The following is a 14624-nucleotide window of genomic DNA, read 5'->3' as shown; positions in this document are numbered from 1 at the left end:
ACTCTCCCTCTCTCTTTTTCTCTCTCAGCCTCTAAATCTCTCCAGGCTGTGGGTCTCTGGGCCATGATCTCAGACCCTATGGCATGTGTGTGTCGGGGGAGGGGTGGTATAGGTCCTTGTTTGCCCAATAATATCCTGGGAGGGCAGGAATGGAGAAAGAAAGAGACAGATGCAGGGCCCCCGGACTCACCTGAGACTGACCCTCACGCAGGTGCTGAAGGATGTCCATGGCAGGAAACCCCTGGGGCTGGTTCCTGGGCCATCTCCTCCTCAGTGTCACAGGTATCTGTGTGTGTGTGTGTGTGCGCGTGTGTGTGTGTGTGTGTGTCTGTGTGTGTGTCTGTGCCTGAGGCAGTGTTTGTTACAGGCATGACTCAGTATCCTCCTGGATGTGCCTGAAGCTGCGTGGGTGACAGTACTGTGTGACCATTGCTCTCCAGATGCACACTTGTGATTCCTTGTATCACAGGGAGTTTGCATGTGTGCTGCCTGCGTACTGGGCGTGTGTGGCTTTGCATGCCTCTGTGTGTGACATAGTATGACAGGGTGTGTGGTCATGCCCGTGAGAGTCGGTGCGTGATTGGGTGAACAACTCTGACAGTCTGTGCCTCTGAATATCCTGCAGAGTGGCAATGCTGTGAGGACCTGGGGAGCCTGGGGTGCCGCTGAAAGGGAGATGGTGCTTCTGGGGGAGTCACCCATCGCTGGCGATCTGTGCCTGCTTCCTGGGTCTCCGATCCTTGCGCCCCCAGACAGCCACATCACGGGACGGTGTGATAGGGTTTCTGTGTGAGCCGGCTTTTTGCTGCTATGGGGGAGGCTGAGCCAGGGAAGGAGGGACTTGGAGGGCCATAGAGTGTGGCACTGCCTCGAGTGTCTGGCTGTGTCGCCCTTGCCTCTGCCACCTTGTGTGAGGGGGTCTACTTGTGCTGGGAGGCTCATAGCCCCAGTAGTGCACTGTCGAGGCGCGCGCGCGCGCGCGTGTGTGTGTGTGTGTGTGTGTGTGTGTGTGTGTGAGAGAGAGAGCGAGAGAGGTGACATGTGGGTCCCAGAGATCTATGTGACACACAGCTGAAAGTCTCCTCTTGACAAGTGACCCCACTTCCTATACCCTGATCTCCGCCTCTTGAATCTGATCCGTGGAGTAACAGGCCTGCACTGTGATCCCGCCCCCTTCTCACTCATTCTTGATTCCGCCCCTAAGAGCCTGACTGCCCTCAGGATCCCTGGCTCCATCCCAGCGGTCCTGACCACACCGCCTGCACTGTGACCCCGCCCCCAAGTGGCCTAGTCCTGCCTCCTGAGTCTGTCCCCCAGCCCTGACCACGCCCCCCTGGACCGAGATTTCCCCCCCACCCCCCACCAAGCTCTCACAAGCCCTGGTTCCACCCTGAGCCCATCCCCCTGACCTCGGAAGCCCTGATCTAGCCCCTGCACCGTGGCCACGCCCCTGCTCTGTGGCCACGCCCCCCGAAAGCCGTGACCACGCCTCCATGAATAAGTGTCCAGCCTTCTGGGCCTTTTCCCCAGGCCTGACCACGCCCCAGCACCGAGCCCCGCCCCCAGAAGCCCCCGTTCCCCTCTGAGCCCGTCCCCCAGCCCTGAATCCGCCCTCAGGATCCCTCGCCTGGGGTGGAGGCGGCGACATCATAAACGGCGAGGACTGCCACCCGCACTCGCAGCCTTGGCAGGCGGCACTGTTCTTGGAAAAGGAATTTTTCTGCGGGGGCGTCCTGGTGCATCCTCAATGGGTGCTGTCAGCCGCACACTGTTTCCAGAAGTGAGTGCAGGGCGGGGCGGGGACGGGGGCGGGGCCTGGGTCCTAGGGAGGACCCGGAGGTATGGTGAGCTGAGGGGAAGCGCTTAATAGGTTCAATCTCTGGGTACTAAAAGTGAAAACCAGTGTGAAGGAAGGCTCTGCGAGGGAGGCGGGAGCTATGTGTTGCTTTGGAAGGACTCAAGAGTCCTGGGTTGAAATCCCAGCTCAGCTGCTGAGTTACTAGTGACTTAAGGCAAGTTCTTGTCCCTGGATTATGATTGTGCCTTAGGTTGGGTAGCTCTTAGCGCAGTGCTTAGCAAGGAAGATGGGGCTAGGGTAAGGGGCTGGAGATGAGGCTGTGGTTGAAGGCAAGAATGGAGATAATGGTGCAGTAGCCACAAAGCTATTCTGTCCCCACCCCACCCCCACCCTGTGGCCCTCAGTTCCTATACCATCAGGCTGGGTCTGCACAGTCTTGAGGACGACCATGAACCAGGCGGTCAGATGATGGAGGCTCACCTCTCCATCCAGCACCCAGAGTACAACAGACAATCTTTTGCCAACGACCTCATGCTCATCAAGTTGGAAGAATTGGTGCCCCAGTCCGACACCATCCAAAACATCGGCGTCGCCTCACAGTGCCCGACCGCTGGGGATTCTTGCCTCGTTTCCGGCTGGGGTCGGCTAAAGAATGGTGAGCTCGGGAGTGTGGGTGTGTCCGGCCTCTCTGAGGGGGTTCTCTGCCCAGCCAGAGAGGCTAATCCGATGCTCTGCGTCCCAGGCAGACTGCCCAAAGTGCTCCAATGCGTGAATATCTCAGTGGTGTCGGAGGAGATCTGCAGTGAACTCTATGCCCCTGTGTACCACCCCAGCATGTTCTGCGCTGGCGGAGGCCAGGACCAAAAGGACTCCTGCCATGTGAGAGATGGGAGAAGGGAAGAGGGGAGAAGATCCAGGGAGAGATGGAGAAGGGAGGGGACAGGGAACCGTGGTGAGAAACAGAGATATGGGAAGATAGTGTGACAAATGGGGAGAGAGACTGAAAGAGAGAAGTCGACACAGGAATAAGGAGAAGCAAAGAAAGACAGAAATAGAGAAAGACAGATTCAGTAAGGCAGAAACACACATGCACACACGCACACCCACAGAGAAACAGACACACAGACGCGTAGAGATGAAATGCCAAGTGAAATAGGAAAAAAAACAAAAATAGAATATACAAAGAGATGCAGAGAGGCACAGAGACTCCAGGGGTCGTTGAGACAGAGAAATAAGCTACAAGGGGAGAAAAAGGAGGAGGGACACAAACAGAGACAGAACAGTAACAAACCCAAGAGAATCTACCAGCTGTTAGGATGTAGGGGAGCAGAATTGGTGCGGTCAGGGCTCTAGAATGAACGTTTAAGGAATATGTTGCTATCTTTTTTTTCCCCCCTCTCCTGCCATTGCTTCTCATTTGGTTCCTTTCTGATCTCACATCTATCTCCATCTCTCTGTGTTTTGGATTCTCATTCTCTGTCTCTCCACAACAGGGTGACTCTGGGGGCCCCCTGGTCTGCAACGGGTCCCTGCAGGGCCTTGTGTCCTTTGGACAATCCCCCTGTGGCCAGCCCAACGTGCCAGGCGTCTACACCAACCTCTGCAAGTTCACAGACTGGCTACAGAAAACCATCCAGGCCAGTTAACTCCAGGGACTGGGACCCATGGAATTGAACCCCCAAATATAAGCTGCTGAAGGAATTCAGGAATCTGGGTTCCCAGTGCCTTCCTCCTTCAGACCCAGGAGTCTAGACCCCCTCCCCCATCCCCAGTCGTCCAGTCCTGCTAAGAATATCTTCCTGTACACAGTGCCCCCTAGTGGCACAATGTTGACCCCGCCTTACCATTGGTAGAGAAAGTTGGGTTTTCACCGTCATTTGTCCCTTCCTCTAAGCCCAGAAATAAAGTCGAAGAGAAGCACGGGCTCGGCTCAGACTCTCCTCCTTACTTCCCTTCCCATCCAAGGGATTCCAGCAAATAGCTTTCCCTCCTTGTGCCTCAGTTTCCCCATCTGGGAAATGGGAGCCTTGACCAGGAGAGCCACAGGATTCCCCAAGGAACGAGACATAGCTGGAAGGTTAAGAGAACTGATTCTGTGGATGTTGTCCAATTTCTGAAAAGTCACATCAGCAAACGGCAAATTAATGGGATTTACTTATTCGGTTTATGTAGCTTTCACTGACTGCTTTTGGTTTGGTCTTCTTAAGAATTTTAAGAATTCTAAGAATTTTAAGAATTCTCGATTTGTAGCTGCCTCAGGACCCTCCTGCTGTAGCTGGAGACTGGTGGGAAGAATGTGGGGGGCGGCGGGGAAGGGGGGGGTCTGAGGACAGAGAGAGGGGAGACTGGGGACCCAAGAATATAAGGAATTGGTATTATACCATAATAATTGTTATTATACTAAATAGAATATACTGATGAGAATTTATATGCATACGTATATTCATAAATATACTGTGAATCTATTCTTAAGGAAATATTTAAATTTTTATGTACCTCTTAATGTATCCTCAAATATATAAAGAGTGAAGTAACTAAAAGTAAGATAGACAAATCCCCACTCATAAAAGAGGATTTGGGGATTCCCTGACGGTCTAGTGGTTAGGACTTGGTGCTTCCACTGCCAAGGGAGCAAGCTTGATGCCTGGTTGGAGAACTAAGATCCCGCAAGTGGCGAGGCGTGGCCAAAATTTTGTTTTTAATTAAAAAATGTTAAAAAGAGGATTTTAAGGTGACTCAAAAAAATAATCGAACGAACAAGATAAAAATGGATAAGGACATCGATGATTTGAACAATGTGATTAACAAACTTTACTTAATGGTCACATATAGAACGTTGCACCCAATATCTGAAGAACATACAATCTTGTCAAAACACAATACCTACCAGAATGGCTAAGATTAAAAAGACGGACAGCGGGCTTCCCTGGTGGTGCAGCGGTTGAGAGTCCGCCTGCCGATGCAGGGGACACGGGTTCGTGCCCCGGTCCGGGAAGATCCCACATGCCGCGGAGCGGCTGGGCCCGTGAGCCATGGCCGCTGAGCCTGCGCGTCCGGAGCCTGTGCTCCGCAACGGGAGAGGCTGTAACAGTGACAGGCCCGCGTACCACCAAAAAAAAAAAAAAAAAAAAAAAGTCTCAGAGTAAAGTAAGCTGTACTTGGGGCGTCCCCCCTGCTCCATGTCACACTCTCAAGCTGGGGCCTCACACACCTGTTTTCTCTCCCTGGGTCTCAGTTTCCCCATTTGTAGAACGGGGGTCTTGATAAAGGGGTTTCAAAGAGAGATGCCACAACTGAGAGATGGAAAGCCCCCGCTTCAGCAAGTCCTTATCTACTGCTGCCTGACTGTGTCCTCTGAGAAAGACCCCACAACCGCCGCTCCCCAGCATTCTGGGAAAACAGGCCTGATAACGGCCTGGGATTACTCCGCACTGATTAAGTGTCAGGCACGAATTTCAGGCACTGACGCCTCAAAACACTCCCACGAGGCAGAAACAATGATTATTCTCAGCTTACAGAGGAGGAAACGGAGGCCCAGGAAGGCCGAGTGGCTTGCCTAAAGACACACAGCATTATGTGTTGGAGGCAGGATTCGATCCTGGTTGCCTGGAGCCAGAGTCCACGTCTGAATCATGTCCTGGGTTAACCCGTCTTTCACGCACCAGCCTAATTCCGATTTACACACCTGCTCTGTGCATATTACCTCGTCCAACCCCACCCACTTCCACTCCTCCCCCACTCTAAGACCCCATCACGGGTGAGCACTGATAACCAGAGAGGTGATGTTTCACACTCAAGGAAGCACAGGACTTCCTGGACCATCCTCTTGTCCCTCCCCCCAGACTTCTGCAGCCTGGATGACCTTGAGCATGGGTGGGGGGGGGCTCTGTCCTCGCCACCGTCTGCTCATGTGTGTGGAATTGTTTACTGTGTGCTCTTAGCTCCTTACACGCACTAACTCTTACTCCTTGCAAAACTCTGTGGTTTTATCTGATTATCATTGAATAAAATTATCTGATTTTAAGGATGAGAAACTGAAAGCACTTACCAGAATTTCCAAAACATCAAGTAGTGGAGCAGGGGTCTGAGCCCAGGACCCTGAAACTCCACTTTTGACTGGCTCCGTAATGAAGGGGGAGGGGGGGTTGTGGTGAGATGGAATTAGAGGAGGGCCGACACTACGTGAGGAGTTCCCTGGGGCATCGAGAGTCCAGTCCCCCTCCCAGGGTGGGCAGGATGCAGTGACTGTCTCCCTGGGGCAAGGGTTCCAGATGAGGTTTGTTCCCTCAGGGCGATCCAAAGGGGCTCAAACACCAGGCCGAAGGCATTTGTCCAGGGGTGACAGGGAGTCTCCACGGAAGGGTTGTGAGCAGGGAAGGGGCAGGGTCAGCTCTGAGTGTATAGAGACCCTCTGAAGCCAACTAGTGGTGGACAGGAGGGGACAGACTGGAGGGTGGGAGGCCGCGGTGGAGGCTGGGGTGAGGGTCCAAGAATAGAGGGGAACACCTGAGCCAGACCGAGGGGACAGAGAAGAGGGACAGGGCTGGGTACCGCTGGACTGTAGGGGATGAGGGGAGGGAAGGGGTGGAGACAGCACCCTCGGGGATCTGGCCACGTGACTGAGTGGACAGTGGGGGCTGTCCCTGGGATGGGAAACATGAGAGGAAGGGGGAGGAGAGTTTGGGGAAAGAGAGAAATGTGTTAGGTCACAGTGAGTGAGAGAGATCTGGAGACCCCGGGCAGGGGTGGGTGTCTCCCGGGAGCAGATGGCTGCCCAAGGCTGGAATTCAGGGTCAGATGGAGGAGAACTGCTTGGTTGGTGGTTGAACCATGGAGGTGATGAAAGAAGGACTCTAGGGAGTGTTCCCAGGAGGAGGAATAGGGCAGGACTCGGGCCGTAGTGGAGGGGAAGGACGTCTGGGGAGATGCCCCGGAGGACGTTGGTCACCCTAGTCTAACTCGGCCAGAGTGGGCGGGCGGTGCGGGGGAGGGGCGTTGACATCGCCGTGTCGGGGACAAGGCGAGGCGCGGCGCCCTCCCGAGGAGCCTGCGCACAGGTCAGGTAAGAGCCTGGGCTGCGCTCTGGCATGATTTCAGAGTCCCATCCGTGTCACGGAGACGGTTACAATACCTGCCTGTGTGGGCTGGTGGGAGGAGCGTGTGTGATCTTGATGGAAAGCGCTTAGCCTGGCACCCGGGAAGCCCTCGTTATGATCACCCCTCACCACCACCCGGCTCCAACAGAGGGAGGTGTCTCCAGGGGTGGAGATGAACAGACCAGCTAGGTGTTCCCAAAGACAGACACTGGATTCTTCCCGCCCTCTGTCGTGACCTTTGCCGTGATGCCCCTCTCTGGGTCTCAGTCTCCTCTATATTAAGGAGGAAGGACTTCCCTGGCGGTCCTGTGGTTAAGACTCCATGCTTCCAACGCAGGGGGCACAGGTTCGATCCCTGGTCAGGGAACTAAGATCCCACGTGCCGGCACAGTCAAAAAAAAAAAAAAAGGAGGAAGCCGTCCATAATAAACACCTCACGGGGCTGTCAGAAGGATGAATGAGATAATGCAAGGCCGACACTCCATAAACAGAGGCTGCTCAATTGAAGCTGCCGTCCGCTGTGAGTCCAAAGACCTTGAGCACAAATTTGCGGCAAAATGAAGGGACAAAGTAGTTCTAGAGTAGCTTCTAGCCTGGGAGCCAAATTATCTGGGGGTCCCAGAACATCTGAAGATGACAGGGTTCTAGAATGTCTAGAGATCTGTGGCTTTAGACTATTTGTTTGTTCCCTCGGGGGATCCAAAGGGGCTCAAACACCAGGCCGAAGGCATTTGTCCAGGGGTGACGGGGAGTCACTTGGGTTCTAGAGCATCTGAGGACCTAGATTTCCAGAATATCTCAGGCCCTTCTATTCTAGAATCTGAAGGTCTGGTATTCTAGAGCTGTTGAAGGTCTGGGGTTCTAGAGTGACAGAGACCCTAGGATTCTGGAATAACTAAGGGTCTATGGTTCTGAAATGTCCGAAAGACATCTGGGGGCTTAGACACCATCATTTTCCCCTATTATCTGTGAGGAAGTCAAGTGCCAGGGACCCCTAGGCATTGGCCACTGATGTCCTTAACAGTCAGCCCCGATCATGCAGCCCCTGCCTATATATGTGACGGATTTCCAGAAACAGGAAGAAACTATGCTTATAATAGCTCCCATCTTTCACTGGGTGATCTGAGGTCAGTATTTCCTTCTACTGCGCCTCTTCGTTATTTAGACAAGCCACGGTAGACTCTAGACAATTCCCCAGGGCCCTCTATGGTCCTGAGACACTGGTAAACAAACTTAAATTCCCCAAGCTTTGGGTCATCTTAACGATGCTCTCCAGTCTCCAGAAAACAGAATCCAGATTTCGAGCCTCAGGATGCAGAAGGAAGACTGCAAGATCCAGAATGAAGACTCTAGTCTCCCAGTCTCTAAAGTCATGCTCTAGAGTCAAGAGTCTAGGAACCTCAGAATCCTGGAAGCCAGGCCCCTGTCTCCTTGTCCAGTCGCTTAAATACGCAATGCAGTTTTTTGGGTTTTTTGGGGGGGTGTTTGTTTTAGTTTTTTTGGCTGCACAATGTCTTAGTTGCAGCAAGCGAACTCTTACTTGAGGCATGCATGCAGGACCTAGTTCCCTGACCAGGGATCGAACCCAGGCCCCCTGCATTGGGAGTGCAGAGTCTTACCCACTGGACCACGAGGGAAGTCCCCTCAATGCAGATTTGAAACTCCGTACTTCACATTCCAAAGTCAATCCATGAACCCTCAGAGTCTAGACCCAGACTCTAGAATCCAGGTCCCATAACTCAAAATCCAAAATCTATCATTCATAGTCCAGGCCCCAAAACCTCAAGTCCTAGAGTCCAAACATCAGACTCCAGATTCTTAGTCTGGACTCTAGAGTCAGAGGCCCTGGATCTAGAATCCAAGACTGAGACCTGTCACTCAAAGGCCAGAGTCCAGGGTCCAGATTCCAGACCCAAACTCCAGAAATCGCATTCCAAAATCCACTCCCGACTTCAAGTCATGAGTGGCCGGTTCTAGGCCCCAAACTCAGAATCCAGAATTGGAGATCCAGAATCAAAGCTGAAGATCCAGAAAGATCCAGAACCCAAAGTTGGGAGGTTCAGACTCCAAGATCCAGAATTGGGGATATATATCCAGAACCCAAGGTCCAGAATTGGATAGCCAGACCCAGGATCCACTGTCCAGAATCAGAGATCCAAGATCCAGAATCCAGAAGAGCGGGTTCCGAATCCAGAATCAGGGATCCAGAAGGGGGGGATCCTGGTCCAGCTCCAGAACCCAAGATCCAGACCCCTAGTCCAGGCACCAGAAGTACGACTCTAGAATCCAGACCCCAGATTCCAGGTTACGTGCTCCAGACTCCTGGTTCTATATTTTGATCTCCTCCAATTTTCTGCTCTTGCCCTACTGTCTCCTCCCCCTCGACAAACTGCCCTTGGTAGGGAAATTCCTCCTCAGAGACTCAGACAAAAGCTTCAGCCTAATAAATGCTCCGTAGGTCCTGTCCCCCACCCCACTAGCCACTCAGGCATCCCTGCCTGTAAACCTGGCTCTCAGCCACTTCCCACCTCACCCTATCCCCCTCCCCCAAGACCCGGGTGGGGCCGGGAGCTTATAAATTCAGGCATTCATGTGCCTGCTCGCTTTCTTCTGGCTTCCAAGCTACCCCAGATGCTGCTGGAGGATCTGGAGGGGGGTGAGATCTTTGAGATGGGGCAGGGGGTTTGGAGTGAGGAGAGACACAGGTCTTCCCTGGTCTAGGGGAGACATGGGATGTCCTCGTTCCAGGGAGCAGACATGGACTTCCCTGAGGGACTTGCATGTCAAGGGCACCTGGGTAGGTCCATGTGTCGTTTGCTGAGGCACCGAGTCGAGCCTGAACCAAGAAAACGTCCTGGAGATGCAAGAGGGAGCTGCAGCGGTGAGGTGGGGGAGGGCACGGAGTACATCAGGAGGACGTCTTCTAAAGCACTTGTACCAGAGCCAGGAACAAGGTCAGGAGTTATCATGCGTGCAGGTCAGCTCAGCACAATCTCCCTGAGGCCTCCTGTGTGCCCGGCCCCTGGCTGGGCAGTGCTGGGGACACAGAGAGGACCTGAGCTGAGCACACCTGGGGATGGAACCAGAACAGGCACTATAGGACCCAGAAGAGATACCTGTTAGGTATCGGGGTCTCCCAGAAGAGGCGAGGGCTGAGCCTCAGAGGACAAATAGGAATTTGGAAGATGCGGGGGGGAAAGGGCTTTACTTCAAGCCCAAAGCTTGCCTAGCTCTGGGCAGTGCTGGGGAACCAGAGTGCAGTCAGGCTGGGCTCGCCCTCAGGGAGCTCTCGGTCTGGGAGGGGAGGCAGACACCGCTGACTCAGGGAGGTCAGAAAAGGCCTCCAGGAGGATGTGGACCTTGAAGGGACTGGCATACCTGGAAGGAGGAACGGCCTGAACAAAAATGTGGAGGCATGAAATTGCAAGAAGGAAAATGGGAAGAAATAGCCTAGACGCGCAAGGTCACGAGAGACCCGGCCAGAGGGGCTAGAAGGGGAGAAGCCACTCATGGCCTCGCAAGTGAGGCTGGGGGACTGGGACTTTATCCTGGGGGTGCCGGGGGTCAGCTCCGGGTGTAGGGGTGTCCTGTGGAGCCAGGTAGGGGTACAGGCTGTGAGGAGTGTGGGACTTGAGTGGAGGGACAGGCTTGGTAAGGACCCAAGAGGCCAGATAAGAGGCTGGTGTGGGATTTGGGGAAAGAATATATCCTGAGCTAAAGCTTTGGGGTCAGTGGATGGTGTTGGGCTCTGCCAGGCTGTGGGTGTACCTGGGAGTCTGTCCCGGTGCCTGGAGAAACAGCAGACCCTTGGGAGATGGAGAGCCCGGGAGGGAGAGCAGTTTGGGGTGGGGCACAAGGATGGTGAAAAGGGGTTTCTTAAGAGCAGGTGGGATGAGTTTGTGTCTGGAGGGATCCAGGTGGGGGCAGGAGGGTCCACCCTCACACCCGCTCGCTCTCTCCCCTCCCCAGACATCGGCAGAGCCCTGGTCCCTCCTTCGCAATGTGGCTTCTCCTCACCTTCTCCTTCCTGCTGACATCTGCAGGTGAGGTGGGCCCAGGTCAGGTCCGGGTCAGTGGGAGTGTAGTGCCACCTAATTCCCCAGCCTATCCGGGTCCTGCAATCTGCCAGCAGCGCCTCCCTCACTCGGGGACCATCTGCTGATCCTTCCCCCACACCCACCTCAGCCACATGCCGACATCCCCGGGTCCTTGCCCTACCCCAAGAGCTGTCAGGGGCCTGGCGCTGCTCTGGAGTCCCCATGACAATGAACATGGCCCTTGGGTGACACAGACCCGAGTTCGAGTTCTGGGGCCGCCCCTTCCTTGCTGTGTGACCTTGAGGAAATTGCTTCCCCTTTCTGGTCCTTCAGTGCCTTCTTTAGAAGACAGCACCTACCTGCAAGAATGATGGTAAGGGCTCAATAGCACGATGTAGGTAAAGCTTATACTGAGCATTAAATACATGTTGGGAAGCTCAAGAACACAGACTCCGGGTTCAAATCCTGCCTCTGCCACTTTCTAGTTACTTAACGTCTCTGTGACTCAGGTTCCCTAACTGTACCGTGGAGATAACAACAGATGCTCTCTCATAGGGTTGTTGTGAGGATTAAACGCGGTCCCGGCCCCGGGTACCGCCCTGTAAAGGTGTGTTAGCGTTGCTGGGCACTTGGTATATTCCAGACACAGTGCTCAGCACTCATCTGGTCCCCTGTGGCTCAGAGAGGGGCAGCCGCTGGGTCAAGGTGACCCCAGGCGGCAGGAGAGCTCCAGACTGCGTTCAGCCACCACCGGTGGAGAAATTAACTGTAACCTGATGCCTCTACCCTGGAGAAGTTGAAGGTGGACTTTTATTAACCCCCCCCCCACATGACCCTCACTTCTGGGGGCCCCTCAGACCTCCCGGCTGCTGCCAGCCTCCCCTCAGGCTCTCTCTGTGCTCTTTCCTCCCTGCCCCCACCCCCTGCCCGCTGCACCCAGCTAGGGCCTCCGCCCTCCTCCGGCTTGGACTGGCCAGGGACGGCCTCAGTGCCCAGCTGTTCAACCCGCACCCTCTGTCCTTCTCTGTAGGACGACCCCACCCTTCCCTTGTTAAGCCCCTTGTCCACCACATCCGCGTTCCCCCGGCCTTGCCAGGGCCCTTGGCCCAGTTCCTGACCTTGGCAGGTAGAGTGTGGGCATTTGGTGTGGCTGTGCACATCTTGCCCCATTGTGGGTGTCTGTGTGCCTGGCTGTGACCCTGAGGGGACATATCCACGTTGCCCAGTGTAGGGGGTCATGGTCCTATGACCTTGACGCATCCCCGTGCATGTCCTCGTGCATGGTGCAGTGTGGGCAACGGGAGCGTGTGTGTGCAGAGTCCTTCGTGTCTACATCCCGCCCACATGTCTGAGCCAGGTCCCCAACTGTGAAACTCAATTAGTGACCCTGAACACCCAGTGAGTGACGTGGGGGCTGATCTAGAGATGGATAAGTATGTCGTGACCTGGCTGCCTGTGTCTTGAGCAATGTGCCTTTGACCTTGAATGCCACCTTTGTGTCCCATGTTTCCCTGGGTCTGATCTAGTGGGTCCATATCTGAGCTCTGGCCCTTTGGGTTGGTTTTATATCTTTGAATCCCCACAAAGTGACTTGGGAATGAATAACGGTTTTGACCTTGACGATCTTTACCCGGGTCTGCACATATGTCTGGCTTACTTTGGCTAAATTTGTGTCCACAACCTGAACATCCACACATACGTCTACATAAATAAATCTATATGTCCTTTGTTTAAAATAACTAATATTTTTAAAGCAGTTACAATATGCCAGGCATCAAACACACACTCTCTCACTCTCTCTCTCTCTCTCGCTCTCTTTCCCATTTAATTCTTACAACAATCCCATTATACAGATGAGGAAATAGAGGCACAGAAAAGTCCGTTTGCTCAAAGTCTCACAGATAATATGTTTGGATCCAGGATTTTTTACTCTATCACTTCAGATTTAACCACTATACTATAGACCCATGTTGGTGACAAGTCTTCTGGGACCTGAGTGTGTATCGGTGTCTCTCCCTGTGTACCCTCATTCAGGACCTCACCCTGTTGTTCAGACCCCGTGTGCAAGTGTGCACATCTGTGGCCTAGTGTATGCAGATCCACGCTGGAGTCTGTAAATTTAGGTCTGAGCTTCTATGTCCAAACCTGTGCCCGTGAACGTGTGTGTGTGCGGACATATACGCACACAGGCTCGTGCCTTAACTATCCTGTTCACATACACATACGAAGTTCTGTGCTGTGATTCTTGAAGCTGCAACCCATGTCCACGCAAATGAATTTCAGCTGAAAGTGCTGTCCATATCGGTTCCTGAGTTTGGAAGACTGGCTGTGCCTGTATGTTTGCCCATGACCTTGTATGGCTACATCTGTGTCCTTGTAAGATACTGCGTTTGGCTGAGATATCCAGACTCTGGGGCCAAGAATGTGTGTCCCACAGACTGAGTGGCCACACCCTTCTGGTGTCTGTGACAGCTTGGTGAACTTGAATGGCTGGTTTCAAGTGACCATCTGTCTGGACCTATATCCATTGTCCTTGTCTCTACTCCCAATCCCAGAGGACTGCCTGCCCTCTGGTCCTCTCCCTGTCCTCTCTCTCCCGGAGTCCTATAGCAAACGAGTGGGGGCTGAGGGCAGAGGGACAGTTCTGGGGAAAACAAGCAGCAGTTCTAAAAGCTAGAGAGAAGGCGGTGCTTAAAATTCCACAGGAGGGACATCTTAAGAAGTTGGGGAAAGGCAACAGGTGGAAAATGTGTAGTGAGGTCAGGGTACAAGGAAGGTGTAGGGGGCAAGGGAGAGGACTCTGTCCTCGGGGCTCTTCCTCTGTCTCCTCTCTCAGTGGCCCAGGATGACAGTGACAAGGTGATGAGTGTGCGCCCCACTCCCAGACATGGCAGGTGGCCCTCTTCGAGCATAGACGCCTTAACTGCGGTGGTCCCCTCATCTCCCCGCACTGGGTGCTCTCTGCAGCCCACTGCCAAACGCGCTATGAAGGCTTAGGGTCCTGACGGGCCGTGGCGGGAGGGTCTAGGGATCTCACAATCATGGATTCTGAGGAAAAGAGCTGGAGCCTGGGGACTGAGTTCCAGGTGTGTGCATGACTTTGGCACCTTGGTCTCTAAGAGGCAGAGGCTGAAACTATTGGCTTCGGGGCCTTGTGGAAAGGCTGATGGGATCTCCAGATTCCCAGAGGGTCAGGGGACCCAAAGTTGCCCACTCTCTGATCTTTCTGCCCACTCCTCACTCCATTTGCGGCTAACCGCTCACCCGCACAGCTCCACGAGAGTGCGCTTAGGCGAGCACAACCTGCGCCAGCGCGATGGCGCAGTGACTTCAGGGGACCCCTGGTCTGTGGGGATGTCCTGCAGGGCATTGTGTCCTGGGGTGATGTCCCCTGCGACACAACCACCAAGCCCAGTGTCTGTACCAAAGTCTGCAGCCACTTGGAGTAGATCAAGGAAACCATGAAGAGGAACTGACTATTCTGGGCTACCACCTGTGTCCCTGACTACACAGAAGCCCCCATGGCTGGCCAGCAGCCCCATCTTGACCTGGAACAGAACTGGGCCATCCCCCAAGGCCCCGTCCAAGACCCAGAGGTTAGCCAAGGACTTGCCCCTCTGAGACCAGAGCTGGTGCTTCAGGTCACTTGTTTGATACCAGAATAACAGAAAACACTGATGCAAGTTTCTCTGT

At 53.9% G+C, this 14624-nt stretch overlaps 1 protein-coding gene across 1 annotated transcript; it reads left to right on the top strand.

Moving 5' to 3' along the window:
- The first annotated feature begins 221 nt into the window (after window positions 1-221).
- On the top strand, window positions 222-4082 carry LOC113605660 (kallikrein-4-like). The gene is made up of 5 exons (XM_027079179.1): window positions 222-282; window positions 1618-1780; window positions 2203-2453; window positions 2541-2677; window positions 3292-4082. Exons 1-5 carry the CDS (start codon window positions 222-224, stop codon window positions 3442-3444), a joined length of 765 nt encoding a protein of 254 aa, XP_026934980.1. The 3' UTR covers window positions 3445-4082.
- Window positions 4083-14624: the final 10542 nt, after the last annotated feature.

Source organism: Aethalodelphis obliquidens, unplaced genomic scaffold (genome assembly GCF_003676395.1).
Source record: "Aethalodelphis obliquidens isolate GAN/ISIS:26980383/991018 unplaced genomic scaffold, ASM367639v1 scaffold43, whole genome shotgun sequence".
NCBI classification, from domain to species: Eukaryota; Metazoa; Chordata; class Mammalia; order Artiodactyla; family Delphinidae; genus Aethalodelphis; species Aethalodelphis obliquidens.
Note: the sequence above shows the minus strand (reverse complement) of the source record. Positions and strands in the feature narration are given on the sequence as shown.

Coding starts and splice junctions, on each gene's coding strand:
- LOC113605660 (XM_027079179.1), top strand. CDS start 222: ATGTCCATGGCAGGAAACCCCTGGGGCTGGTTCCTGGGCCATCTCCTC. Junction 283..1,617: donor TCTCCTCCTCAGTGTCACAG/GTATCTGTGTGT, acceptor ATCCGCCCTCAG/GATCCCTCGCCTGGGGTGGA. Junction 2,678..3,291: donor ACCAAAAGGACTCCTGCCAT/GTGAGAGATGGG, acceptor TCTCCACAACAG/GGTGACTCTGGGGGCCCCCT.